Source organism: Triturus cristatus, chromosome 10 (genome assembly GCF_964204655.1).
Source record: "Triturus cristatus chromosome 10, aTriCri1.1, whole genome shotgun sequence".
In the NCBI taxonomy this organism is placed as follows: domain Eukaryota; kingdom Metazoa; phylum Chordata; class Amphibia; order Caudata; family Salamandridae; genus Triturus; species Triturus cristatus.
Window position 1 is genome coordinate 904,118,148 of NC_140593.1, and position 27,326 is coordinate 904,145,473.

General features: G+C 44.9%; 1 protein-coding gene across 1 annotated transcript in view; it reads left to right on the plus strand.

Annotated features, from left to right (window-relative positions):
* LOC146796219 (cathelicidin-1-like) overlaps positions 1-15,094 on the plus strand; it is a 211,340-nt gene extending 196,246 nt beyond the window's left edge. Inside the window, exon 4 of the mRNA XM_085628725.1 lies at positions 12,346-15,094. Within this exon, the coding sequence (XP_085484851.1) occupies positions 12,346-12,480 (135 nt within the window). The 3' untranslated portion in view covers positions 12,481-15,094. The remainder of the gene's footprint in view (positions 1-12,345) is intronic.
* Positions 15,095-27,326: the final 12,232 nt, after the last annotated feature.

Here is a 27,326-nt window from a genome sequence, read left to right on the forward strand (position 1 = left end):
ACCTCAGGGTTACTGTGAGAGTCCATCGATCTACAGCCAAGCTCTTAAGAGTCAACTTGATGCGTTTGTGTTGCCGGCTGGTGCGGCTTTGATTCAGTACGTTGACGATCTGTTGGTAGCTGCTGACACTGAACAGATTTGCAGAACTGCTACAGTATCACTGTTACAGCATCTATGTGATTTACATCACAAAGTGTCACCTTCTAAACTACAATATTGTTGTCAAGAAGTAACCTATCTAGGTCACTTATTGTCAAAGGCGGGAAGAAGATTGACCCCAGAAAGAATCGCAGCAATTGCTCGAATGACTGTGCCAACAACTCAGAGAGATGTGCGTGCCTTTCTAGGTATCACGTCATACTGCAGGCAGTGGATTCCGAACTTTTCACTGTTAGCGAAGCCATTGATAGCTCTCACGTGCAAGGATGTTTCGACTCCTTTGCCATGGACGGAAGAATGTCAGAAAAGTTTTTCTGAACTACGTGATGCACTGTGTTCGGCTCCTGTGTTAGGTACTCCTGATTACAGTAAACTATTTACACTATACGTTCACGAGAGAGAAGGTTGTGCGTTGAGTGTTTTGACGCAACAATTTGGTGGTAAGCAGCGTCCATGTGCATATTTTTCCTCGACTTTAGACCCGGTAGCTAGAGCGTTGCCAAGTTGCTTGAGGGCGACAGCGGCAGCTGCGGTGTCTATTCGACAATCCGCAGGTCTGGTCATGGATAATATGCTCATAGTGATGGTTCCGCATGCAGTTGACACTTTCCTGAATCGGACAAAAACTCAACATCTGACGAGTGCAAGGTTGTCCGGCTATGAGCTGCCACTTTTGGCAAGTCATATACAGATCAAGCGTTGTAATGTGCTGAATCCGGCGACATTGTTGCCGACTAATATGGAATCAGATGATGTACCACCACATGGTTGTTATTTACGAACTGAGGAAGAAACGAAGGGTCGTGTGGACCTGAAAAACACTCCATTGATAGACCCCGATGGCACTTTGTATGTTGATGGTTCATGTTTTAAGTTGCCGAATGGTGATGTGACGACTGCGTATGCTGTAGTGACGTTGAGCACGGTTGTGGAAACTGCGAGATTGAGTCAGAATTCAGCGCAAGCGGCAGAGTTGATTGCATTGACAAGAGCGTGTGTTTTGTCTAAAGGAAAGCGAGTGAATGTGTTTACCGATAGTCAGTATGCATTCGGTGTTGCACATAGTTTTGGTCGGTTGTGGAGAGAAAGAGGATTTATGACATCGCATGGTACGAAGATCCAACACAGACAGCTCGTGAACGATCTTTTGGATGCACTTACATTGCCTAAACAGGTAGCGATCGTTAAATGTAGTGCGCATCGAAAGGTTACGGATGATGTTGGTCGTGGTAATGCATTTGCGGACGAGATTGCTAAGGAAACGGCTAAGAATCTTGCAACCCGAATGTATGTTACGAGTTCAGTGAGGTGGCCGACGGAGACTGGTATGTGTGAAGATACTGTTGAGAGCGTGAAAGCAATTCAGAATGAGGCCACTGAAACTGAAAAGACCAAGTGGAAAGAAAACACGGGAAAGTTGGACATGCATGGATGTTGGGTTGACTTGTCGGAATGTCAGAGGTGGATGTTACCGGATGCATATGTGCTAGCTGTTGTGACTATGGCTCACGGTTTGTCACACATTAGCGCGAAAGGTATATGTAAGTTGTTGTCTCCTTTATGGAAGAATGATGGTATTGCTAAATGTGCTGAGAGGGTGGTTAAAAATTGTATGGTGTGTTTGATGCATAATCCTGGCAAGGGCACCCCCACTCCACCCGGTCATTTTGCTCCTCCTGCCTATCCCTTTGAGGTTATCCAACTGGACTTCATCCATATGGAGAGATGCAATAATCTGAAGTACGTTTTAGTTGTGGTTTGTGCGTTCTCCAGATGGATCGAGGCCTATCCTCTTAAGGATAATACTGCCCTGTCCACAGCGAAAGTCCTACTGAAGGAATACTTTCCTCGGTATGGAATGCCATGGATTGTGTGGTCAGATAACGGAAGCGAGTTTGTGGGAAGTGTGATGCAGAGTGTGTGTAAGGGCCTTGGAATTCGACAAAAATTCCATAGTGCCAATCATCCCCAGGCAGCGGGTTTGGTTGAAGGGTACAATGGTACTCTGAAGCTGAAACTTGCGAAGATACAAGCTACGACTGGTTTGTCATGGCCTGATGCCTTGCCTCTGGCTCTCTTATCAACCAGAGCGACTGTACACTCTCGAGTAGGGCTCAGCCCATATGAGATTGTGTTCGGCCGCCCTGCGAACATTTGGGGAGTCCCGAGACCTAAGGCCTTTGATAGTCTTGAGTATCCAATGCTGATTGATTATCTTCATGATCTGACTGCTAAACTGAGGTTAATTCATCAACAGGTCTTTGAAGCTTTACCGGCACAGACAGAGGGTCCTGGACATCGGCTTCAACCGGGTGATTGGGTTGTTACCCGCAATTTTGGCAGAAAACGTAACCTGGAGCCGAGATTTGTGGGACCCTTCCAAGTGTTGTTGGCTACGAGGACTGCAGTTCGGTTGGAAGGCAGAAAGAACTGGGTGCACGCCACCCATACCAAGAAGGTTCCGATCCCTTCACCAGCAGACAATTGTGTGAGAACTGGTATTGTGGCAACGGAAACCGAGACCCCTCTATGCTTTGTGCCATTTAGTGATGCTCAACCTGTAGGAGACAATTCATTGCAGCCAGACACATCTGTTGAGTCGTCAGTTGTGGAGAACTCAAGGTCTGAGTTGTCATCTAATCGACTGAACATTGTTTCACCAGCTGAACAATTATTTGAAGAGCAGACTCGACCTGGAAGAAGTCGATATTTTCTTCGTCCACGTAACAAAGACTAATAAAATTTTTCTTAAATTTTCCTTTACTGCTGCCACGAACATTAAGAACAATTACATCCTTTTCTGATTTTTTTTTTTGAGTTTCTTTTTATGTGTGCTTTTCACAGCTGAAGAGATTTCTATTAAGCTGAGTGTTTAAGAAAACCTATCATCCGGGTTAACCGTAGGGCCGTGCGGGTACTTCTTTCTGTTTAGCAGGTTCCTGACACTAGGTCGGTTACTTTTTGTCGATTCCTGGGAACTCCTGGGAATTGATAATCGCTACTCAGAACGAAGTGCGTCAAGTATGTCACGGACGGTTTTTAGAGGATGGCATTCTCTAAGCTGTTGGAAGTAGAAAAGATGTCAGCGCAAAGATCAAAATTGCATAAGATTGTACGAACAAAATGTTTTTTGTTTCAGGTATTTCTACTGTTTCTGACTGTTTCTATGTTATTGGTGGGTGGAGTGTATTTTGGAATACAGTCGTTATTGCCTTCCATTTCACCTACTCTTCCTCCTAAACCAAGCTCTATTACCACTGCTTCTCCACATTCCTTTCATCTTCTGCCCCAACATGAACAGGTTAGACGTGCGGAATTCATGAATAACTCCTTTGTTCAACTCCTACATCAGCATCAGTTGGTGATTAATACTACCAACTGTTGGGTGTGCGGGTTAATGCCACATACCATGGATAGGGGTATTCCGTATCTGGTTCTTCCTTATAGCTCCCAAGGGTCAGCTCGAGCATTCCAAACTATGTTTCGTAGTGCACTAGATTCCTACCCCAGTCGAGAGCCACGTTCTGCAAACTTTGGTCCTGGTCCGTACCACAAGCCTTTGGCGATCGCAATTGCTGATTTAGATAGAGATATTTTTGATGCATCGCTTATTCCAGATGAAGAGGTGCAAGCATATAAGGATCTGAGTGAGGCTGAATATAGTATGTCAGTGGGTGATAGACAGCTTAAGAGCTCGTCTCCAATATGGATCGTACCCCACCTCGGTAATTTCTGCTTGAAAGGTTTGGGTCGAAATCCGAGAGCACAACTTGGGAACAGTGCTTGTACTGATACGTATGTTCTACCGATGCTCTCTTCCCCTGTTTTTCTGACTGCTAAGGGTACCTATTTTGTATGTTATGAACGTGCATATACATGGTTGCCCCGTGACTTCTCGGGTACCTGTTATATTGCGAATCTTTTGCCACCGACTTTTACAGTTGCCTCAGATTATCACAAAACTAGAATTGTGAGGGGCGTTATTAGCGAAGAGGACACTGCCGGTCAAGAAGCAGGAGACTTCTTTAAGGGTTTCCTGCCATTTTGGGGACCTATGGTTAATAGTAGGAACCTGAGACAGTTGACCCGTGTGGTGGAATCAACTGCTAACATAACTGCGAGTGCTCTTGGTAATTTAACAGCAGAACTTCAGGCGGATAGACTTATGACGTTGCAGAACCGCATGGTTCTAGATGTTGTTCTTGCAGATAAAGGTGGTGTGTGCAAAGTTATCCATTCGAGTTGTTGCATTTTCATCCCTGACAACGCTCCGACTGTTTACCAAGCCATCTCGAAGTTACATAAGATCTCCGAGTCCATACACGTGGACGAAGGTAATTGGACACTTCTAGGATGGTTTTGGGGCCTGATATCAACTTGGGGTTGGAAGATTCTGATGATCGTAGGGGTTGTTGTAACGTTTCTATTCACGTGTTGTCTTTGTGTGCAGTGTGGTCCTGCCTTATGTGGTCTTTGTGCTACAACGTGTATAAGACGGCCATCTGTTACCAAGGAGACATTAGTGGATAGAATGATGTTCCAGCAACAGCTGAACGATTTGATGAATATCGAAATCGATTCTGATCTCGACTAGTGCTTGCCTACATGAGGGCAAAAGGAGCGTCTGAGGTTCCGTGGGAATCGTAATGACACTTTTTGGGTGTGTTAGAATATGGACGAGTTTGGTATCTACGAACCGCAAATGACGAGTTTAGTGGGTGTACGCGTTTTCGCTACGCTGCGTTCGTCTCATTCCTGGGTATGTCCATCTGAACCCTCGGGTTCCATTTTAGATGCGGCATCCATTTTGTTTCTTGCCCTCAAGTAGCCAGCGAACAGACCTTGTCCGCTTCGTGACCCTGGGATTCCCAAGGTTTTGCGAAGGACACGTGCTCCTTTGAAGGTGTCTCTTATGATGAGGGGGCTGACACGGCAAGGGCAGATGGCCCCGCTCGAGGCTCATCTTGCCGTTCTGGTCTATTGTTTCAGTCGTGCATGCATTAGGCACGGGTCTTTGATCCTGCAATCAAGTTTCCGTTATTGCTCTTTACACTCTTTTTCAATCTGTTGTGCATCCTTGTTTTTCCTTTGCATCTGTTTCTGTCCCTTGTCCTAATTCGTTTACAGTCAGAATGGAATGTGCTTAAATGTGGGGATAATGTGCTTTTACAGTTGGGAACCGGCAATGCTGCTGTAATTATGTTCCGGGCTTCTGAAACATGAATGCGACCCTTTTGAAGTTTACTGTGGGAACTGAGTTGTAACCTTTTGTTCGTTATGTTGTGCAATGACCAAAATGTGTATAAAAGGAGCGATCCACTTTAGCAATTTGAAGCAGTCTCTCAGAACCTACACGTTGTGTACTTCTTGTGATTTCTGCATCCCTGCAGTAAATAAACGCTGATCTTTGACGCCGCAGGAAGTGTCCCGTGTCTCTGTGTTTTGTACGCCGGAACAGGTAACCCACAAAGGTTTCAGGTGTTGTCCCCTGGCACCGCTGGGCCTTAGAATAGCCCAGTCCTTCAGTCTGTTGCGACAACTGGAGTCAGGCATGATTCTTGAGTTCGATAGTAAATCACTGACTGGGCTCTCCACAATTTTCTTTAATGTAAAAGAGGTTATTAAGATCGGGACCTCCCTGAGATCATGTATCTGCTCCATACGTACCACCAAGCTTTTACCAGTTGTGAAGCAGTAGCAGGTTTTAAGATTATATGAGATTGCAAATACCACTACCAGATATAAATAACAATTTTAAACACTCCTGATTTTTAAACAACTTGGCTATTTTAAAACCGCACCAGCACTTTTTTTCAATGTATTATTGCACAATTAGGCACAAGGCACTTTTTGTATTCAAACACTTATTTCTGGAGCTGCAGGGCACTTATGCACTTTCAGCAACTAATAGATTTCAAACACTAACTTAATAAAATAGAAACAAAAATTATAAATTAAAAAACAAGATACATTAGACGCAACATCCAAACGGGTATAAAGTTTGTAAATAGCGGTTTTAAGGCTGAATTGAAACAATACCCCTATAGCATTTATGCAGTAACAATAAGATATATGTAGGGTTACGTTTACCTTTGGGTATTTTTTACATGGTTTTAGAAACAATACTCGCACAATATATATATTTATGGAGCATATCAATATTTTATTTTGTGTATTTATGAATCCGTGTATGTATTTATTTATTTACATATTGAAACATATTTATTATTATTTATGTATTGGGCTTGAACCCACTAAATCAATATGAAGTTGCCGTATATTATGAAATAATTAAGAAATATTATTAAATGAATTTATTAAGGGTGTTTTTAGAAGACCGCTAACTATAGTGAGAAGAAAGGAGGAACTATTTCTTTTATGCTGTTAATTACGTGACCCTGGGGGGTGTGTATTAAAAAGTAAGGTGTACAGCGTTGCCGTATGTGATCAAGGTCACTTGTTGACCGAAACGCGTCAGATTACGAACCTATAAGCAAATAAAGAACTTTTGCAACCTTACCCATTGGAGTTTGTTGCTCTCTTCTCACCGCAAGGAAGGGTTGGAGAGTGTGTGGTAATTCGACCTATATAAAAATAACTTTTAATATATAACATCAACTAGTCAATGTTTGAAAATGTGCACAATGGGTTATGAAATTTTGGAAAAATGTCAATGCCCACAACCAATAAGTTTTTACTTTTAATAAATAAATATTTGGTGTGCATGCATCAAATCCATCAATGTAATACTTGCAACTGATACTCACATGTATGGCTGTCTATGTAGATGTGCATTCTGCCTTACATGCTCATGTTTCACTTTAATTCTTGGATGCCCTGGTGTACATCACATCACATCCCATGCCCATGGATGTCCACCCTATGCCAAGCTTTGTCATCATTATGCAACGGCCATCACTATAAAGTGTGAGCACCGTCATACAACAGATGTCCAACTTTTTTGCAGTTTTATACCGGAAGGTATCAGAGCACTTTACGTGAGAACTAGTTGCATTACAGATGGACACATTCATTTTTTTGTTTTTTTTATTTTAGGCATAGGAGATTAAGTGATTTGCCGAAAATCACTGGCTGCTTTAACCTCTCGCCAGACTTGCACCTGGTTCACCAACTTCAGAGTTGGCCTCTCTAGCCATAAAGCTACACCTTCTAAATGCCAAGAAAGATCAGCAATATAGCAGAGCTAGCATTATGTCAGGGCTGGGCATCATCACATCATAGTTGCCCTCAATATACCACAAAGTCCTACCAATTTCCAACAACCAGTATTGGACCACATGGCTACCATTAGCACAAGTGAACTCAAGCATGCTCGTATTACTAAACAAATGCAGGCATTCATACACAAAAACACGGACCAAACATGTTAGACCCGGGATTCCTGGTTGGCTGAGGTAGGTACCTTAGGCCAAGTAGGGACCCGCGTTCCAACGTCAGGGAAAGGAAGGTCACCTTCTTAGATAGCCCTGCTCACCCCCTTGGTAGCTTGGCACAAGCAGCCAGGCTTATCATCAAGGCAAATGTGTAAAGTATTCACAACCACCCTCACAATAATCCAATGATGACACCACAAATAGACTCCACATGAGTTTTATGAAACGAGTATAAAGTTTATGTTAAAAGATATACGCAATAAGACCACATGATATAAAACCAACATATGAGGTTGTGTAATATTGCTCCTGGCCGGTTGTTAGGCCAGCCAGCCCTTGTAAGTTCTGGCGATGTCAATGAGCACTTCTAAACATTCTCCTGTACTCCTAATATCATGTCATACAGTTCGTAATGCTAGAATCAGGCACTTTTGCAATGTAAAAATACGGTAATGCGCAACGTAGCAATCAGACACTCTGCAATGAAAATAATGCAATGCGTGACGCAACAATTAAGCACTTTGCAAGATCAAATAATGCAATACAACCACCAGATATGTTGTTCTGCAAAACCAAGGCAATGCGTATACATTAATCAGGTCATTCGTTATGCAGGAAGAATGCAATGCACAATACGCTAATCAGGTAGTTCGTTATTCAGAAACAATGCAATGCGCCATACGACAATTAGTAGTTCGTTATGCAGATAAAAATGCCATGCGTCATACACTAATCAGGTAGTTCGTTATGCAGGAATAGTGCAATGCATAATACTCTAATCAGGTACTCCATTATTCAGAAATGATGCAATGTGTAATACAACAGTCAGTTACTCCGTTATTCAGAAATGTAATAATGCGTAATGCACTCAGGCCCCGATCACCGGGCCTTAGGCGGTCTCTCCGCCACTCCTTCTGACTTGCAGTCAGCCTCTCACAGTTGCCCCCAACACAGTACGATGTAATCCAAAAAGTGCAGCTTCGCACTCCGGCCCTGTAGCGCCACTCCCTTGGCAATACGGGCCGCGATACGAGCCGAAGCAGAGGCTTGCGCTTCCAACACGAGAGAGAGGCTGAAAGCGTCTCCCTCCGAGCCCGCGCCCCACCCCAGGAGTCGACACAAGATACTTGGGGGGCGCAAGCCCACTCTCCTCTCCTTGTCCAGCGGCTGGGCCTCCAATGCAGCTTTGTGAAATGGCAACGTCGGCTCGGGCCGGCAACTCAGCTCCTCCAGGACTGCTGGTCCGGGCCGCTTCAGTTACGAAGATCTCAGGCTGCCACAAAACACATGCACACAGCGTTGCTGAATCTTCCTTAACTCTTCAGGTGCACGATCACTGGGTACTCCACACACAGGTCTCAGGCTGCAGGAAGATTACGCGCACAGCGTCACTGAGACTCACTTTACTCCTCGGGTGCACACGATAACAAGGCAACGTCTCACGGTGTACAACGCACCTGCACACAATGGCGTTGAGACTCACTTGGATTCCGGTGCACACGATAACAAGGCAAATCCTCATGAAGGTCTTGCGGTGCACAACGCATCCGCACACAACAGCATTGAGACTCACTTGGATTCCGGTGCACACGATCACTGGACGATCCTCATGAAGGTCTCAGGCTGCACAAAGCACACGCAAACAGCATCACTGAGACTCACTTGGATACCAGGCGCCCACGATCACAAGGCAGTTCTTTTGAGGGTCTCAGACTGCAACAGGCACGCTCACACAGTGCCGCTGAGACTCCTGGAAACGTTTGTGTTCCTGTGTTTCCTAACAGGGAGCCAGCTCACCTCAGGCCCTTGGGGATACGTTACTTCAGGACACCGCACACAGCAAAGTCCTTCAAGCAGGGGGACACAGCACACCGCAAAGTCCCTTTAGCCTTTCCTTGGTTAAAATAGCAAACTGCAGGCCATCCCCAGAACACACAGCAAGGGCAGTCCTATCCTTTAGTCTCTTCAGTTGTTTCTTCCTTGGCAAAGGTCCTCTTGACCACGAAGTAGCTCCAGTCTTGTTCACACTTGATCAAGCCATTCTCCAAAGTTCAGGGACTTCAGCTCTCATAGGTCTACCCCTCAATGGCTTTGAAGTCTTTGTGCTTTAGGGGGAACTGACCCCTGTTCAAACCAGTTCTGGATGCCTCCCTGCCAGTGACACCTTTCTTTCTTTGATTAGTGGTGGGTCTGGACTCAATCACTCAGCAGGAGATGGCCCAATTCTTTTATAGCAGCAACCCAGGCCTCTTCACCTCTAGGGGCTTCTCCTCCCCTTACACTCCAGATGCAGGTCAGCCTGTTGCTGTCTCACCTCCTCTCCTGGGTCAAGACGTTTCCCAGATCCTATCGCTTTCAAATCCAGACAGTCAATCCACAGCAAGGCAGAGACACACAGAAATGTCAGAGCACAAAAATGCAGCCACTTCTAGAAGAGTGGTTTCTGAACACACAATGCAAAAACCACCTACATAAAAAAAATGTGTTATTACATTGTGAGTTCAGGCATACTAAACTTCACCTTTCCATCTTAAGCCTTTAGGAAGATAGGCTGAAAAACATATTACCCAGCCTTCCCATTCTGTCCTATGGGCAAGATGGCCTTTCCACAGTGAAAAACGAAATGGAGATTATTTCACTGTCAGGACATGACACACACCTTAGTACATGTCCTACCTTTCACATGCACTACACCCTGTCCATGGGGTACCATAGACCTACCATAGGGGTGTCTGATGTGCATACAAAGGGAAGGGTATGGTCTGGCAAGTGAGTGCACTTGACAGAACAACATGGCAGTTTAACAAACTGTGCACAGGCCCTGCAATGGCAGGCCTGAGTTCCCTTTTTAAGGCTACCTGTGTGGGTGGCACAAATAGTGCTGCAGGCCCACTAGTAGCATTTGCATTACCAGCCCTGGCACACACAGCGCACTTTACTGGGGACTTTACTAGTAAGGCAAACATACCAATCATGGACAACCAATTACCATTATTTTATAAAGGGAACACTTACACTTTGACACTGTTTAGTAGTGGCAAAGTGTCCAAAGCATCTAAGTTGGTAACACCATGTCAGAAAAAATGTCTAGGGGGAAAGGAAAAGTTTTAGGGACTTTAGCCAAAAAGGGGCAAGTCCTACAAAACAGCATTGATTTTTTTTTATTTTTACTCACCTAGTTATGGCAGCTGTATGGATTCACCTAAACCAGACTTCTCTAATGAGTAGATGATTAGCTACTCAAAGCCTTCCAGCTACCTGGAAGTAGCTCTGCTGTATACCTAAGCCAACTAATTTAAAAGATTATACCTGGTTGAATGAATATATATCTACCAAAGTTGAAAAGTGTGTATTCAATACGATAATGTGTCTTTTTTTCAAAGCTCATTAGTTGATGCTTGGAGAAAAATGATTTCAAAATATATTTAAAACTGATGTTAAGGGTGTTTAAAGCATGTAGCGTTGGATATATATTACTAATATTATTAGCTTGGTGCAAGGGGCATTGGAGGTAAGGCTGTTATGTATTTCCCATATGGAGGAATTTCAAATTGTTAAAGCCCCTTTTACATTACTGCTGGCAATCCTGCCTGATGAACTGAGGTGACTACTGCCAGCAATATTTCATATGGTGCCACTAATGCAATCTTGTCTAATATGAGCATGATGACAACACTAATAATAGTAGCTTTGGATGATTTTCATTGAACATAAGTAGAGGTTGGAGACCTCTGCACAAAAGACAACAAGGCAGTTGTCTCTGTTGATTTGGCTGTTGCTGTCTGGCCTTCTTGCAGGAGGCTTAGAGTCAAGGGCTCTGTCAGTGGTAAAGGGGAGTCTGCAGGTTGGGCACGCGGCTGATCCATCAGAAGGGTGGGCGGGCGGGCAGCATGATCCCAGAGAAAGCATTGTTGCCAGTGAGTCTGCACTGCAGGATAGAGCTTCAGCCACATCACTAGGTAGCTGCTTGTTGTGCAAGGAGGGTAAAGCCTAGCAGATCTCCATAGTGATCAATGGAGCATGGGTTGCTTCAGGCACCAGGGCACAGATCACCAAGCCAGCCCTGACAAGATGTGCTTTGTGTGCAAAAGGGATGAAGAGTGCTAGGTTGGCACTCCCCATGGAAGAAATCAGATTATGGGAAATGGGCAATCAATCCCAGTTTATAGGGTATGGGTGGAACCCAGGAAAGAGTGTAGAACAGCTTCTGTAGTACACCTGAAATTAACTGTTACTCTATGCAAAGTTGGTGTAAAAGAGTATTTGGCATATGTATGTTTGCTGGCAGTCCTGACAGGGACCCGTGGTCACCTATTCAGGTTACTACTGTTATCCAAGGGATCACTAAAACGCAGGCTGTTCGAAATTTACACATATATGAAGCACTGTATGAACTGAGTCCCAGGCCCCAAAAAAAGTGCCGTCATGGACACCTTCATCCAATGGCTCAAATAAAGAACAGCGTGTGAAAGACAGAAGACAACAATTAATTCATCTAGACCTGACTGCTCCCACTTTTTTTGTGTCGAAGGCCCCCAGAGAAGATTCAGGGCAATGGCGTGAACAATAAAATCCTACTTCATTTTATTGAGTGCAGTGTGGAGAGTTTTATAGGTCAAATTAGAATGGTTTTAAGGGGGTGCTAATGATTGTCAATTTAGCTGGGTCTCCAAATGCAGCTTATCGGACAGATCAGTCTCCTCTGAGCTCATAATGAGAAACCACGTGTTAATTTGTATTAAAACCTCTTTAGTCGCTGACTGACTGCGCATTTTGTTTCTCCTTCCTGTAGATTCCTGTAAGAACACCAAGGCAAGCTACGCAATGTGTCATCGTTAATAATATACAAATATGCAAACCCAGGCCTGGCTTCGGCTCATCTGTTGCCCGTGCCGTCAAGGACACGGTCGAATTATTGTCCCGTTGAGATCCCCTTCCTCTGCGTGTAACTCACTTCTGTCTGCTATATTGGCAACCATTTTGTTGGGAAGACTACCTACTTCTGGAGAAAGCACTACTGTTTTCCAGCATTACCTGTAGAATCTCAATTATTTTCACACATTAATTTGCTAAACGTACCAATTTTAAGGTCATGGTAAGTGCAAAAACAATATGAGCTAACACATCTCTAGGGTAGGGTGAAGTGAGATGAATATTCCAAATGATCATTTTCAAAGCAAGCTTACCTCTGTGACATTATGTGAGAACAAAGAAACCATGGGCCAGATTCACAGAACTAACTTAAGACAAAATCCTAAACTTACTACCATTTACTCATTTTCGTATTCACAGAAGGCACTTACTCAATTTTGTATTCACAGAAGGCACCTACGCACTTACTCATTGAAGAGTAAATGCCTTCTGTGAATACCAAAATAGTAGTAAGATTAGGATTTTGTCTTAAGTTAGTTATGTGAATCGGGCCCCACATTAAATACCGTATGTACAAATAGAGACAATGAAGAACACCAAAAGAGGCAATGCTCATTAATCAAAAAAGGTGGAATGATTACATTAGGGTTACTCTTAGGTTTGTTTTTGAGGTTAGGGTTTTTATTATGCATTAAAACAGGATCGCTGGATTTTTGTGATATGTGTGCTCTTTCCTTTTTCCATCCAATTGTGGATTTACTGCAACTGAAACATATTCCATCATCTGCTGCGGAGCAGATTTCAACAAAAAATGTCTCTGCCTCTAACGGATCACAAGGTACAAAAAACCCTGCAACACAGGTGGCAGGCAGGCACTGTGCAGAATGTAATTGGCTACCTTTCTGTCCTTCATTGCGGTATTCAGGTATTAACTGGTGCAAACAAAGTGAAACTTAAGGTCCCCAATTGATTGATTTGGGAAATACTTTTGTTTACACCATGAACAACATCCTTAAATATTTAATTGTAATTCCAACAGAGTGGAGATAAAGATTTTTTCTGGGTTGTTAAAATGTTTTGTTTCATTATTCATCCAAATTCATGTTATAGTGCGAATACAGACCATGTTTCTAAACAAAACAATCCAATACATTTTACTCCCTCTTTTCTAAAGCTGATTTCGTAAATTTTAATATCTTCCAGGGGGATACTTGTATTTTATGAAAATCTAATTCTGGGGGCATGCTTCCTGATGATGAATGTTGATTCTGGTAGACCATACTGAGGACACAGAGTAACACAACATTAAAGACTAGTTCCAAAGCACAAATGGAACAAACAGAATAAAAGAGGAACTCTTTTAATTTGTGTTGCAGGCTTCTTTTCTTCTGGATGGCTCATTGGACATTTAAAACAAGGTATACTAGGCTGGGAATTACAACGGGGCAGATTCAATAAAATAGCACTCTTATGTTTTCAAGCAATACAAAATAATTATTTGTTGGTAACAATTCCAATATGATCTGAATACGGTCTATACTTTTCTTTCCTTAGAAAACGAAGTATTGTGCATGCTGTTAGTATACATTAGAATTAATGACTGTGGTAAGGGTTAGTTTAAGAGTTAATTGTAGAGGGATGGGCATATTTAAGATACGTGTAAAGCTGACTGCGTAAGGGTTATGGTTAAGGTTCATGTCATATTGTACTCAGAATGCAGTCTGATTATTGGAGTGTCATTGCCAAATGAAACGTTTGACTTCGTGTTCAGCATTGTGTATTTTTACATTATAGCATTCTTTACTTTTATTGGCATTCACCACTGTAGATATATTTTTTTTTTACCCCTTAAGAGGCGAGTGGAATATTACACTATCTACGTTTTCAATTTCTAATATTTAATTTTCATTCACTAATTTTGCTGATATTGCAAATATACATTTGCTCGGATTGCGTTCTCTTCAGTACACAGGGATTATTAACCTATAGTCGCTGGTGCTGCCGACTGTTAGGTTGCCGAGTACCAAGGGTGACTATTCTTGACTCAACCTCAGGCCCCTTCTCCCACCACCCGGCCCTTCTGTCTCTTTATTTCCCTCCTGCAGCTTCTTTTCATCACTTCATTCTCTCTTTGTTACTGCTCTCCTATATTCTCTCCTTTCTCATTTTTCTGCCCTTTCTCTCTTGATCTGAGGCTGAAGATGACACATTAATCCCTGTACCAAAAATATATGCTGTTGCCCCTCATGCGCAACCGGTAGCTGGATGTGGTTCTTGTTAAGGTTGGGACCAATCACAGACCGACAATAGAATAGTAATGTATTTATTTTACTTCACTGACCAATAAAACCAATGAGGTCTATAATTATCAGTGCTTCTTGAGCTGCCAGATCTTATTCATCATGCCCGGAGAACAGTACAAATAAAGAGAGTGACAATGGTTAAATGTGTTTTAAAATTATTCCTTGGCTGACGTGCAAGCATCCACTATTTTGCATGCTTTTAATATCTGCGTTTGCACCCAAACCAAACAAATCAGAGATGTGGTTCAATCAATTGCAAATATTATATGCTTTTCTTATTACTTATATACTTATAATGCAATGTGAATGCAATGTGCTTCGCTTGATGAGCTGTCATTTTCCAAATCATAAATAATTATCAAATGAGTTGTGGGTCTATTTCTTTACGATGGCACATACACCTTTCTTTTGCATGTTTGAATAAGAGGGTTGCAGGAATATACATTTTCTGACTAAGTTGTGCTCTATAGAAATGTATTTCATTATGTCACTCTTGACATGTTCTCAGCACTCCTCTAGGCTGGGTGATACTCCACAGTGCAGAAGATGCAGTGGCACCAAGGAACACGAGAGTAAGGTGACCTCTGTACCCCAGTATGCTTGCTTTTGGACTGTTGGGTTTCTTGCTGTACTACTGCCCCCAGGTCATCCTGATGGAGGCCTTCAAACACAACCAAAATGGTGCAGATCGAGCAAAACAGAGATCCACCATACAGGATGACTTTGACAAGTTCTATTCCATCTTTTTGAGGGCCATGTGATTTAGCCCTGACGCAAACTGACCCTCCTTCCCAGAATGCTCCAGGAGACCATATCGCAGCATATGTGGGCAGATGATACTCCAGAGTATAGTGTACCGTTCTGAAGGACAGAAATCTGGAGGCAAGTAAGAAACTGAGGCAATCTAGAAAGGTCTTCTAAAAATATTATATATCTGTGTTATTAACCCTTTGCCCGGCGACTGTGAATAGTGTCAGATATCCAGTGAACCTTTATACATTGTAACAGAAAAAATACATGTGAATGGACATAAAATATATGGAATGTAAAATTCTAAAAAGCATAAGCATCCACTAATCCTGAGATGTGCTTTTGTTTCCCAAATATCTTGCTAGTAGATATGAGCGCACCATTGGATCGAAACGTTAAAGCAGCCTGGGAAACCATTTTTCTTGTGAACCAAATGTTCCACTTTTCTCAAATGTGTCCTGCTCGGATACATTTTGTACATTTTATGGAATTTAGTGATGTTTCTGGAGCTTCCACCACCACTCACACATTAAATGGCAATGAAAAAGCTTTACATACCACTAACCGACAAAATTGCATGTTTGTTGCGGCTGCAGACAACCACAATAACAGGCAGGTGAGGAACATTTTCAGTTTCATGACTTGTAAAATAAAAAGAATAGCCAAGAACTAATACATCAAATGATTTGTAGCTTCTAGCTAGAGCACATGCAATACCTCACACTCCCATCAACTTGCAAGTAATGAGTTGTTCTAGGTGCAGCCCCACTGCTTCCCACTATTACATAAACTGTAAAACACTATCCATTTTCAGTTTGGATGCACATTATCTAGCCATATTCTAATCACAAAAGAGTTCACTGTCGTTCATGGGTCATTTAATACCACAGCACCATATTCAAATTTAGTAATCCATGCAAAGAGATTTCAGAATTCCTATTCCAAATCACATTTGGCAGACCAACATGTTTCATCCCCTTTGCCTGGGAATTTCTCCAGGGTTGTACTTAAATTCAACATACAAAGTCTTACTAAAACCAATGTTAAAAAAAGGTCATCTGCATGTGACCCTTGAAAATAAATCCTTTGGCATTCGACCCAATATCTGCAATGGACATAACTATACAAATTTATCATCAACATCTAAATACATCGCTTTTCTTTCTTCCTTCATATAACCCTTTGTATTAGAAAGTTAGACACTCATTTATCCACATCACATCACCTCCAATTTGGATTTCTTTAACTTCTAAATATTTTGTTTCATCACCGAGACCATTGTACATTTCTATCTTCTAAATTTTAATGTCATGCAGGACATCCTCCTGTCATTAAGTATTTACCATCCTAAAAGTCCACCAGTGAGTCCCTGGTGATACTGTAAACATCAAATGTTCCTGCATCGTTCATAAATGTATGTAAATATAATAAGAGGATGAAGAAAGATTCACAAGATACACTCAGTTTCTGTTTTTATTAGTTGATGTTTCATACAGATAAAAATATTTTCCACTATAAATTAAAGACCACGTCTTGTTCCACCTTTTATTGTATCTGAAATGTCTCCATGTTTTCGATATTTGTGTACAATTATTTCATAATTACAAGGCATATATGGCATTCACCATTCAAGACCTGGATGAAAGAGGTGATGTGAAGTTTGAGATGTATTGTAAAACATAATTAATAAAAGTGCAATAAAGATGAGAATTGCAGCCTCCGTAGCTGTAGTATGAGAGGGTCAGTATGCCCCTCCCTCAACAATAGTTTTACATATCTGCGTATATGGTTTATGGTGCCGTGCTTTCGTTCATTTAAAAAAAAAAGTTATTTATATAAAACTAGGGTGCAGGGGATTACATTCATACAGTGAGATCAAATTGATGAGGCCTCCTGACTAGTGGCAGAACTGTTTCCTCCTGTAAAGTCTTGTCACATGCATTTGGCGAGGCGAGACAGTACACAGCATTTTTCTTGTGTCAATTCAGCTGTGCTGTGGTAATGAACTAGAATTTGACCTATGCGTTGAACTAATACCCGACTATATGTGAGATTATTAGAACACTCGCTACAAATAGCATGTGTGGTTGAGCCACATTTCTTTTTAGTGAAAGTGTGTGTGGGGGGAGTAGTTGTGTATTGCTAAGTTGTTTCCTCCTGTGAAAACCTATTTTTTGCATTTGGACCTCTGATTTTTGACATCTGGTGTGGTTTGAGACTCTCAAATGGAGTCTTCCTCACTGTAATGGTCCCCGTGGGTCTCCGTGAATTGGTCTTGAACTGCAATCTCCAGTACCTACCTTTTAATATAAGGTCAGCTGCTGCAAACAGCTTTGGGCAAGGGGCACTGGGCAGGTTGCAAGTGGCACATGTTAACCAGTGTGTACACACATAGACTAAGAGAGAATAACTGCTTACTAACTCAGCCTGCCATTTGCACATAGGCAGACCTGTGGAGGAGGAGACCCAGTCTACAATGTATGTGGCCCGGCACATAGTGATGCCAAGAACATATCATTCGATTGGATATTTAGAGTAAATGCACCTTTCCTTATGGATAAACTGTTTGATCTGCAGTGTTTCAATGTTGTGTACATTTTGTAAATGTAACAAACTAAAAATTGTTTATTGGCACAAAGTACAAGGCCCAGACTAACATCTTTGTATGCATTTTTGGGGTATGGAATTCATTTGTAAGGTCAATTTTATGCTAGATAAATTCTATCATACATTTGTGTATAAAGCATAAATCCCTGAGTCTCTTACTATTTAAATTTGTCCTTTGAGCTGCCTTGCTGAGTTGAGATAATTGTTGTGCCCACCAGCTACCAGATCAGCTGGCACAGGAAGCTGGTGATCTGTGTTTTGTATGATTTGTAATCTTTTCTTACATTTAAGGGATATATCCTAGGAGGGGTACTGAAGATGGACCATCCCTCAAACATCTTTGTAGTTGGGGCAAATAGCCCACATACATGCTTTTTTGATAGGCAGGTACGGGCCAGGAATGTCTGAGATTAGTCCAATTTAAAATTTCCCACCTACAGGGCACTTGGCTGTCCCTCACAGTCTCATGCTGCGGCGATGACACTAGTGACCCTGTTTGCATAACCGGAGACTTTGGAGTTATTTGTCATCTTCGTAGTGGCACTTAGGTTTGTAGATGCCTCATTTTAGTCAGCTACAGTTGGGTAACAAGGATCCACTCCAGCACCAACGCTACTTTCCTGCCCACATGTGCCAAACCAGACAGGAAATGCCTCAGACACTAATCCAGCAGGTAATGTCCCCAAGTTGAGCCTTCATATAGCAGCTCTCCCATGTGTCTTGTCACTTGTCAGACCCTGCCTTCACTTGTGATTCAAGCAGTAGACATTTGTGACAGTGGTGCCACAGACTAGCAAATATGAACCCATCACATGGACAGACATGTTTGAGCCAGGACTCAACTACATGGGTTATGTGTATTAATATTACAATTTCATCCTAATATAGCTGCAAATAATTAATGTGTCTCCTGCCAGCACTCATGCTTGATAGCTTTGCTGGTTAATGGAGCTGCTAGATAGTTTTTAGTGTAATTGTGTCACTGTTTAAAACACCATGAATTAGACTGGAGGTCTAACATGCCAGCTGTAAAGCATTACAAATAACATTACGGCAAATCTGTATTTATGTTAGAGATTTTAGTGGGTTAATGCTGTTGTTGCACAAATCCTATTGTAACCTGGCAGCCACAATTTCAGTCATGATGAAACAACTCCACAAACAGTGGCATGCTTCGTGCAAGATATTATGGTCCATATTTATGACCCAGTTTGCGTTGCTCTTGTACCACGCAATGTGGTGCAAGAGTAACTCAAACCTTAAGTCATACTTTTGAAGTCATGCAAAGCCACTTTGAGTGGCTCCAACAATATGGAGTAACGCAACTCAGCACAAATAGCTGTGTTGTGCTACTTTGCCCTGGGAAGGCATTCCATGAGCGCTGTGTGTGTGTTTCCATGCAACTCCAGTGGTTTTTGATGCATTCCCACATTTACAAGACCTTGGAAACCTGGAAATGTGCCCAAAAGATATGCCTCTTCAGGGGAGGCGTAACATGAAGAAATATGTCTATTTCTCCAAGTTTTTCCTCTTTCTATGTGTGCTGCATTCTCTATTGGATAAATACGGCACATTCCTTCCTTTCTCTGTGACGCAGGACAATGCTCTATTACTTACCGGTAATCTTCATTACTCCTGGTCCCGTTGTCCTCGTCCCATTCATAACTTATGGAGATTACCATCTCCCGACCGAAAAAAAGATCAGAAGAATGCTGGGACACTAACCCCGCCCCTCCCACTGGGAGTACATAAGGGGCACTTACCCAGCATTCCTCCTGAACAACCAAGCCCACAAGGAAGGCCGGCCGTCCGGGAGGGAGGGCGGGGCGTATGAATGGGATGAGGACAACGGGACCAGGAGTAATGAAGATTACCGGTAAGTAATAGAGCATTACCTCCAGGTCCCTTATGTCCTCGTCCCCTTCATAACTTATGGAGAATACCAAAGCAGAAAAGATGGCCTTCCCAAACAAAACAGAAGCCAACCCAGGAAACAAAACCAAGGCAGCCAATGCAGGAAGCAAAGGCAGAACCGGTGGAAAACCCCAGGCAGAGCACCCAGACAAGAGGGAGCCCCCCCCAAGCCGGGACGCACCCCACAAAACAATGGAAGAACAGCCTGAAGACCAGGCCGGCAACCCACAGAGGCCAACCAGCCCACAGCAGGAACACCCCACCGCCAACCACAGAAGGGGAGAGCACGGACCCACAAGCCAACCGAGGTAAGACAGAACAAAACAGCGAGGCGGCCACTCAAAGAGGAACAAACCCCCAGAAGCCAACCCACCAGGCCCCAAGAGCGAGAAAGGAGCAGACCCAGCAGGGACCAGAACCCCAGAGGACGAAAACCGACCAGGCAACAAGGAACCCGGGAAGACAAAGAAGAAAAGGGAACAAGAGGAACACATGAACCCAAGAACACAGCCCCAGCAGAAACCCCAACCGGGAAACCGGGGAAACCGGAGCAGGAAGCCACAGCCAGAAGAAGGCACACCCCAAACCACAGCACTGTGAACATATACTCCCAGTGTAGGGAGTCAAATGCCTTTGCGATGTCCAGCAGTACCGCCACTGCCTGCAAATCCACCTCAAAATAATGTAGGGTGGCGAAGACAGTGCGCAGGTTGTGCATGGTCGATCTGGCAGGCACAAATCCCGACTGGTCAGGGAGAACTAAGTTGGGGGCCAAGGGCAGAAGTCGACTGGCAATAATTTTAGCCAGGATCTTGGCGTCAAGATTAATCATAGATAGTGGTCTATAGGAGTCGCACCAGTTGGCTGCCTTTTCCGGCTTCAACAACATAACAATGAGGGCCTCTTTAAATGTGGGGGGAAGCGCTCCGGTGTCATACGCCTCCGCAAAGGCATCCAGGAGTCTTGGGACCAGGTCTCCGGCATAGGCCTTGTAGAACTCTTTAGGGAGTCCATCAGGACCGGCCGCCTTACTGGTCGGGAGGAATGCGAAGGCCATCTTGACGTCTTCTACGTCAAACGGCTGTGTGAGATACTCTCGCTGGATGAGCGATAGCCAGCCTAGTGCTACATCCTCCAGGTAGGAGTCCACTTCATCGGCCGGGGCGGAGGGCCTCTTCTCATAGAGGGTAGTATAGAAATCTAGCACCACTTTGCTTATTTTGGGCGTGGTGAAATGCACCTCCCCAGCCTTATCTAACATTTCAGTGATAGCCTCCTGACTCCGGGGCTCCGCCAGTTTTTGCGCAAGAGAGCGTCTCGGCCATCCCCCCTCCCCGTAATAGCGTGCCACGCTTTGACTTGATCTGTGGGCCATTTTCTAATCCACTGTTTCATTGTGCTCTGTAACTAGATCGCGGATCACGGCTAGTGTCTCAGGATTGCGGTTCCGCTGGTAGTCACGTTCCAATGTGGAAATTTCGGCGGCCAATTTATGAATCCTGCGTCGTAGTTCTTTCAGGATCCCCACGTGCGCACCTATGCTTACCCCACGAATCGTAACCTTAAAATCTTCCCACAGGATGCCTGTGCTGTCCATAGTGCCCTTGTTTTCCTTTAAAAAAATTCCCAATTGCCTCACCCACCGTGCACCTGAAGACCTGATTCGTCGATGACGTCTGTTGCAGTCACCATGAGAACGGCGGATGGGCGCATTCGAGAATACTCATTTCAAGCATCACTGGGGAGTGATCTGAGAGCGTTTTCACCAAATGACGGACACCCTTTGCTCAAGCGCATGCAACTTCAGTGAGGAGCCAATAGTCCAAGCGGGACCATGTGCCATGCATGGTTGAGATAAAGGTGCCTTTCCTCGCCCCAGGGTGCCCCATCCACCAGACATCATGGATGTTCCCAGCCGCCAAAAGGGGAAGCAAGGCGTTTGTTGCCAGCCTGTGCCTTGGGACCCCGCTTCCCGATCTATCTTTGGTTACATCTAGAAAAGTGTTGAAGTCACCCCCCCAAAGAATTTCAGCAGGAGGGAACTTAGATATACAGCGCCACACATCAGCGAAGGAGTGGTCATCCACATTCGGCCCATATACATTGACCAGCAACACTCCTGCACCTCCAAGCTTTCCATACACAAGGGCTAATCTACCCTGGTCATCTGTCTCTGAGTTTAGAACCGTGAAGGGAACCCCTTTCTTGATAAGTATGAGCACCCCCCGGGAGTAGGAGGAATATGAGGAAGCAATCCTAACACTAGCCCACCGTGCACCCACAGTTTTCTCAAAGATGTGGGTAAGATGTGTCTCCTGCAGGAATGCCACCTGTACATCAAGCCTGTCCAGATAGGCCAGTACTGACCAGATTGTCTTGGGTGTATTTAGGCCCCGCACGTTCCATGTAAGGAACTTTATATTAAGACCAGGATCTTACAGTTGTAATGACATGCACAGTAGTGTTATGACGATTCACAGCATTGTGGTGCCTGGGATTAGGGTCAACATGAGGTCTCAGTGCCTTCCAGTGCCCCACCTTCTCCCCCCTCCAACCCTCCACCCATTTTAGCAGCCCCAACATGCCAAAGCCATCTCTTCCCTGAAGAAACAATTCCCAACACCCAGAACAAAAAGTGCATAACATGTGGAGTACTCCCATACGGAGAACACCAGAGAGCTACTAGCCTCCATCAGAGTGGGAGGTGGCCAATCAGGTCTAATAACTTTGCAGGATAAAGAAACATATAAATCAACCCATCATATCAAGAACCTGTACCTCCAGAAGACCAGCATCACAATAGTTATTCTGCTGTGGGGCCTCGTAAAGGACCGTACATAAGTTTGGGGCCCCTCCCGCGTGTGGGATAGTAAACTAAGAAATACAGTCTATCATCACTCCGCTAGCAGGCACCTACTTGAGGGATAAAATGACACATGTGGATTATGATATAACATAACCCTCAGGGCCAACCAGTCTACACCATTGTGACGACGTTTCTCCGCAAAACGTTATATGACACCTAGCATAAGCCCAGGGCCAGATGTACAAATGTGGTAGAGAGCAATAATCCTACTTAGTGTCAAGGTGTGACCCATAATACAGGGCGCTAACATCAACATAGTACTTCACCACTCGGTCCGTTACTGCTCCTCCTTGTCCGATTCAGCCGGGGTCTCATGGCGCCGTCTCTTCTGCTTTTTCACATGCTCCATCGCTGCCTTGGAGTAGTGAACATTTTGAAGTTTCCCTCTTGTCCAATCCGTATGTGGGCGGAGTGCAGCATGGCGTAAGGAATGCCCTCGGATTGCAGGAGTTTCTTCACAGCACCAAACTCCCGCCGCCTGTACTGCGACGGTAAAGTTGGGGAAGAAAGACAGCAAATTCCCCTGGTGGGTTTTCGTGCCCTTTTCCCTGGCGAGTGTCAGTATAGCGTCCCGGTCCCGGTAGTTTAATAGCTGAGCAATTATAGGGCGAGGTGGAGCGCCCGGTACCGGCCTCACCGCCAGGGAGCAGTGAGCTTGCTCGACTATAAACATTACGGACAAGTTCTCAGGGCCGAAGGTGTCCTTGATCAGCGCCTCGATGAAGGTCTCCATCCTGCCTGTATTGGTGGTCTCCGGCAGGCTCATAATTCCAATGTTGTATCGATGGGACGAGCCTCCAAATCTTCATTTTTTGCTTGTATAAGCGCCAGTACCTTTTCCATGTCGATGGACTTGTCCGCGACCACGCTGAGGCAGTCCTCATTAGTGGAGACCCTCTGCTCTATCTCCCCCATTCTCTGCTTTTCCAGCTGGGAGGACATATGGTTGAGTCTGTGGTTAATTGCCGACATGTTCCCCTCTATAGCCTGAAGACTTTTCTGCATGGCTGTCAGCATCGTCTCAAGTGTGGAGGGGCCATCGCCCTGAGTGTCCGCTTCCGAGTCAGTGGCTGCTTTTAGATGAGTTTTGGTAGTTTTGCACACCTCAAACTGAGGCGGGGTTGTGACCTGTCTGTTTTCCCCATGTTGCCTAGTAGTCCGGGCAAGATTTGCAAACAGCAGGCTGTGTTGCGGCTCGGCACAGGTGCGAAGAGCTCTGGGCTCTTTGCTGTTAATGGGTTCCCCCAAGCAAGTGGCAACGTGTCATTGAAGTTCTATGCAGCAATCACACAGGGTGCCTGGGCCAGTATAGGATTATAAGTGCCAGTCTGCAGTATTGTGAACACATCCACGTTAGTGGTGCCCAATAGTGCCAGTATCTCTCAGTTGTCAGTGGTTGGATGCGGAGATCCACCAATTAAGGGTGACCAGTATGGAAGGGGCAGTCTCCACAAGAGAGGGGCTCCAGCAGTTCAGCCACACCACCTGTTGCACACAGGCCCCACGGCCCCGCTGACCGCTGCGTGCCATTCGGGGTGCGAGATTGATGCGGGAATCTGTGCCAATGTCCAGTTGCGACTCAGCGCCGACCTCTCTGCCTCCCACTCTGAAGGCAGGTCGCAGCTTGCAGAGCACAGCCCCGCGCCGAGGTCCACACCTGCCGCCGCAGGCCCAAGCAAGGCTGCACCCCACTCACCACCGCCCGCTGCGAGCACCGGCAACCTCCAGGGTAACGATCGGGCCCCTCCGGGGGTCTAGCAGCAGCGGAGCTCCAACCGGCCTCCCTCCAGTTGTCAGGGCCGATGAATTGGTGATGTATGGGATGCCAGCCCTCCGGATAGTCGGAGCCTCGGGGCACGCTGCTCAGTCCCTGCAATGTTGTCTCCAGCCACCAAAGTTCTCCAAAGGGCCTGCCGCCCCCCCGCCGACGCGGCAGAGGCACGGGTCAAGCAGCACGGGCAGTATCAGAGCTCCCTCGCCGGCAGTAGTCCCGCAGGTGCCCGCAGCCAGGTGCGCACACCTCCCGCCTGTGTCCTGTCATCACCGTCGATCGGCCGCTGCAGCCCACCCTACGACTCCGCTCATCTGCGGCATCTCGTCTCCAGCCCCCCGCACTCCAGCCAGCGAGCCGGCTCAGTCCCAGATTCTGTCGGCCGCCATGTTGTTTGCTGCCAGGGGGGGTCCTATCTTCGCCGATAACGGCCACTGCAGAGGCCCCCAATTGTCTATAGGCCCCCAACCTGAGGTAGGGGTGTCGCGCCGTTCAGGGCAACCCTTTTTAGGAATATGATGCTTTATATTGGCACGGATAGTGGTCGCATTGAAGATCAGCCGGGCAGAGCTGCACTAATGTGCGGCCATCTTGCTTGGCGCCCCCGTGCTTTTTTTTTCTAAGCACGTTTTTCCTTAAAACTTTAAAAATTCATATCTCTGGTTCCTTTTATGTGATACTGATCATTTTGGTGTATTTTACCCTATTCAATTACTCTCTCTTTTTCTAAATTAGTTTGATATTATTTTTCCTTTTAGCCGTACAAAATTGTCTTTCTTAAGTTGAATGGGTACCCCTTTCCCTAATAATACTCCTCTTTTCCGAGTGACTTCTCAGGGAAGTAGAGGGAAACAATGCAGCAAGTGAGAGGGAAGAGACAGAATACATAATGAATTTCCACTCTAAGATTTCCTAAAACATGGCACTCTGTGCTCCATCTTGATGAATTCAGTTTTCAAAACGATCAGATTGCAATTGTAAGAGTACCACAGGCTTTCAGCATTATATCTTTACACTTTTACCATAATTGGTCCTAATGTTTTATAAGAAGGGTCCAACTGCTTTCGTCTGAGGAAAATACATACTTTTTGGCTCTCCGTGCTGTGGGAAGCTGGCTCCGTATATACTATACCAAAGTGAGGTATAGTGTGCACAGAGTCCAGTAGAACCTCAAAGGTAGGCAGAGGCAAACTTAGATAGAACCTTACTCTCTATTTGTGGTAGTGTGGTCGAGCAATAAGGCAGTATCAGAGGACAGTGTTAAGCATTTGTTGTACACACTCAGTCAGCAAAGGAGTTCACACACTCAAAGACTGAACTTCAGACTAATTGTTTTTGTATAAAATATTCTTTTAGTTACTTTTATTTCTAGAACCAAGCAAGACTGGCACAGGTAAGCAATAAATACTTTACAGTAGTAAATGCTGATTGTAATACAGTTCAATTGCAATTGTAAATGTACTATGGTTTGACTTACAGTATTTATTGTATATGCAATCAATTGCAAATACAGAACATACATTTGAATGGGATTTTCAGTAAAATAGCAGGTAAGTTACTTTTGGATTACTTTTCTTACTCAGTGATGTATGCCTGGATGCAGCACTGGGACATTTCCTGTAAACAGGTGAGTAAAAGCGTTTTTGTTAAATCGCACAATTTTAAATAATTTCTTTAGGTTACATAACTCCACACAAAACGTTTTTCAGGAAAAAGTGTCAATGTTATCCTACGGAGGAAAATATGGCTATCGGTTTTTAGGTAAGTATTCAGTAGTGGGAGTTGAAGTTCTGGGGGTAGACTCAGGGGTCCTCCAGGGTCAGTGTTGCACCCTTGTTACACCCTCAGCGGCACTAGGGCGGCCGGGTGCAGGGTGCTGTTTCGACGTCGGATGCCCTGTTGTTTCCAATAGAGAGCCTCTGGCTTGCAAAAGCACTGCAGGTAGAGAGATGAAGGACCTCTGGGTGCGAGCACCACTACGAGAGGTAAGTTGGGAAGTTAGGGGTTGGTTAGGCACCATTGGTTTGGGCACACAAGGCCGTGGGGCATTGGGTGAAGGCTTACCTTTTGGGGTCAGATCTTCTTACCAGCTCCTGGTCGTGGTTAGGGGGGCCTCCTGGATTTAGACTGCAGGTGTCGGCTGGAGGCTTGAGGCAGGTCAGGGGTCACTCGAGCTCGGGCCTTGGACAGTGGGTGCAGAGCGGGGCGGATTTGCGGTGTCCGGCTGCTGCCAGAGGTTGCAGATGAACAAATCCGGTGTTCACGGGAGACGCAATCTTTGTAAGTGAAGGCAGGCAGGTCCGCCAGGGTTTTTGAGGTTGCTGGCTGCAGGACACACTGGGATTTTGCAGGAGCAGGTTCGAGGGTGAGACAGGCCGGTAGGGCTTGGGACAACTCAGTGGGCGTCTTCCTCTTGTTAGGTGCTGCACGGCTGTTTGGTCCGTCTTCTTCTTCTTTTCTTCTTGTTTCTTGTCTGGACCTGAGGAAGCAAGGTTCAGAGGTGCCCCTAAATACTAGATTTAGTAGCGTTACAGGTAGGTAGAAGGCAGGGACCAATGATCCATTCTCTGGGGTGGGTACACCCCCTATTATGCCACCCTCCTGTGGGAGGGAGGCATGTGCCTGTCCCTGGTTGGCTGAGTCTCCCCATCTTCAAGATGGCGTGGACTGAGAGTTGTGCTTCACCTCGC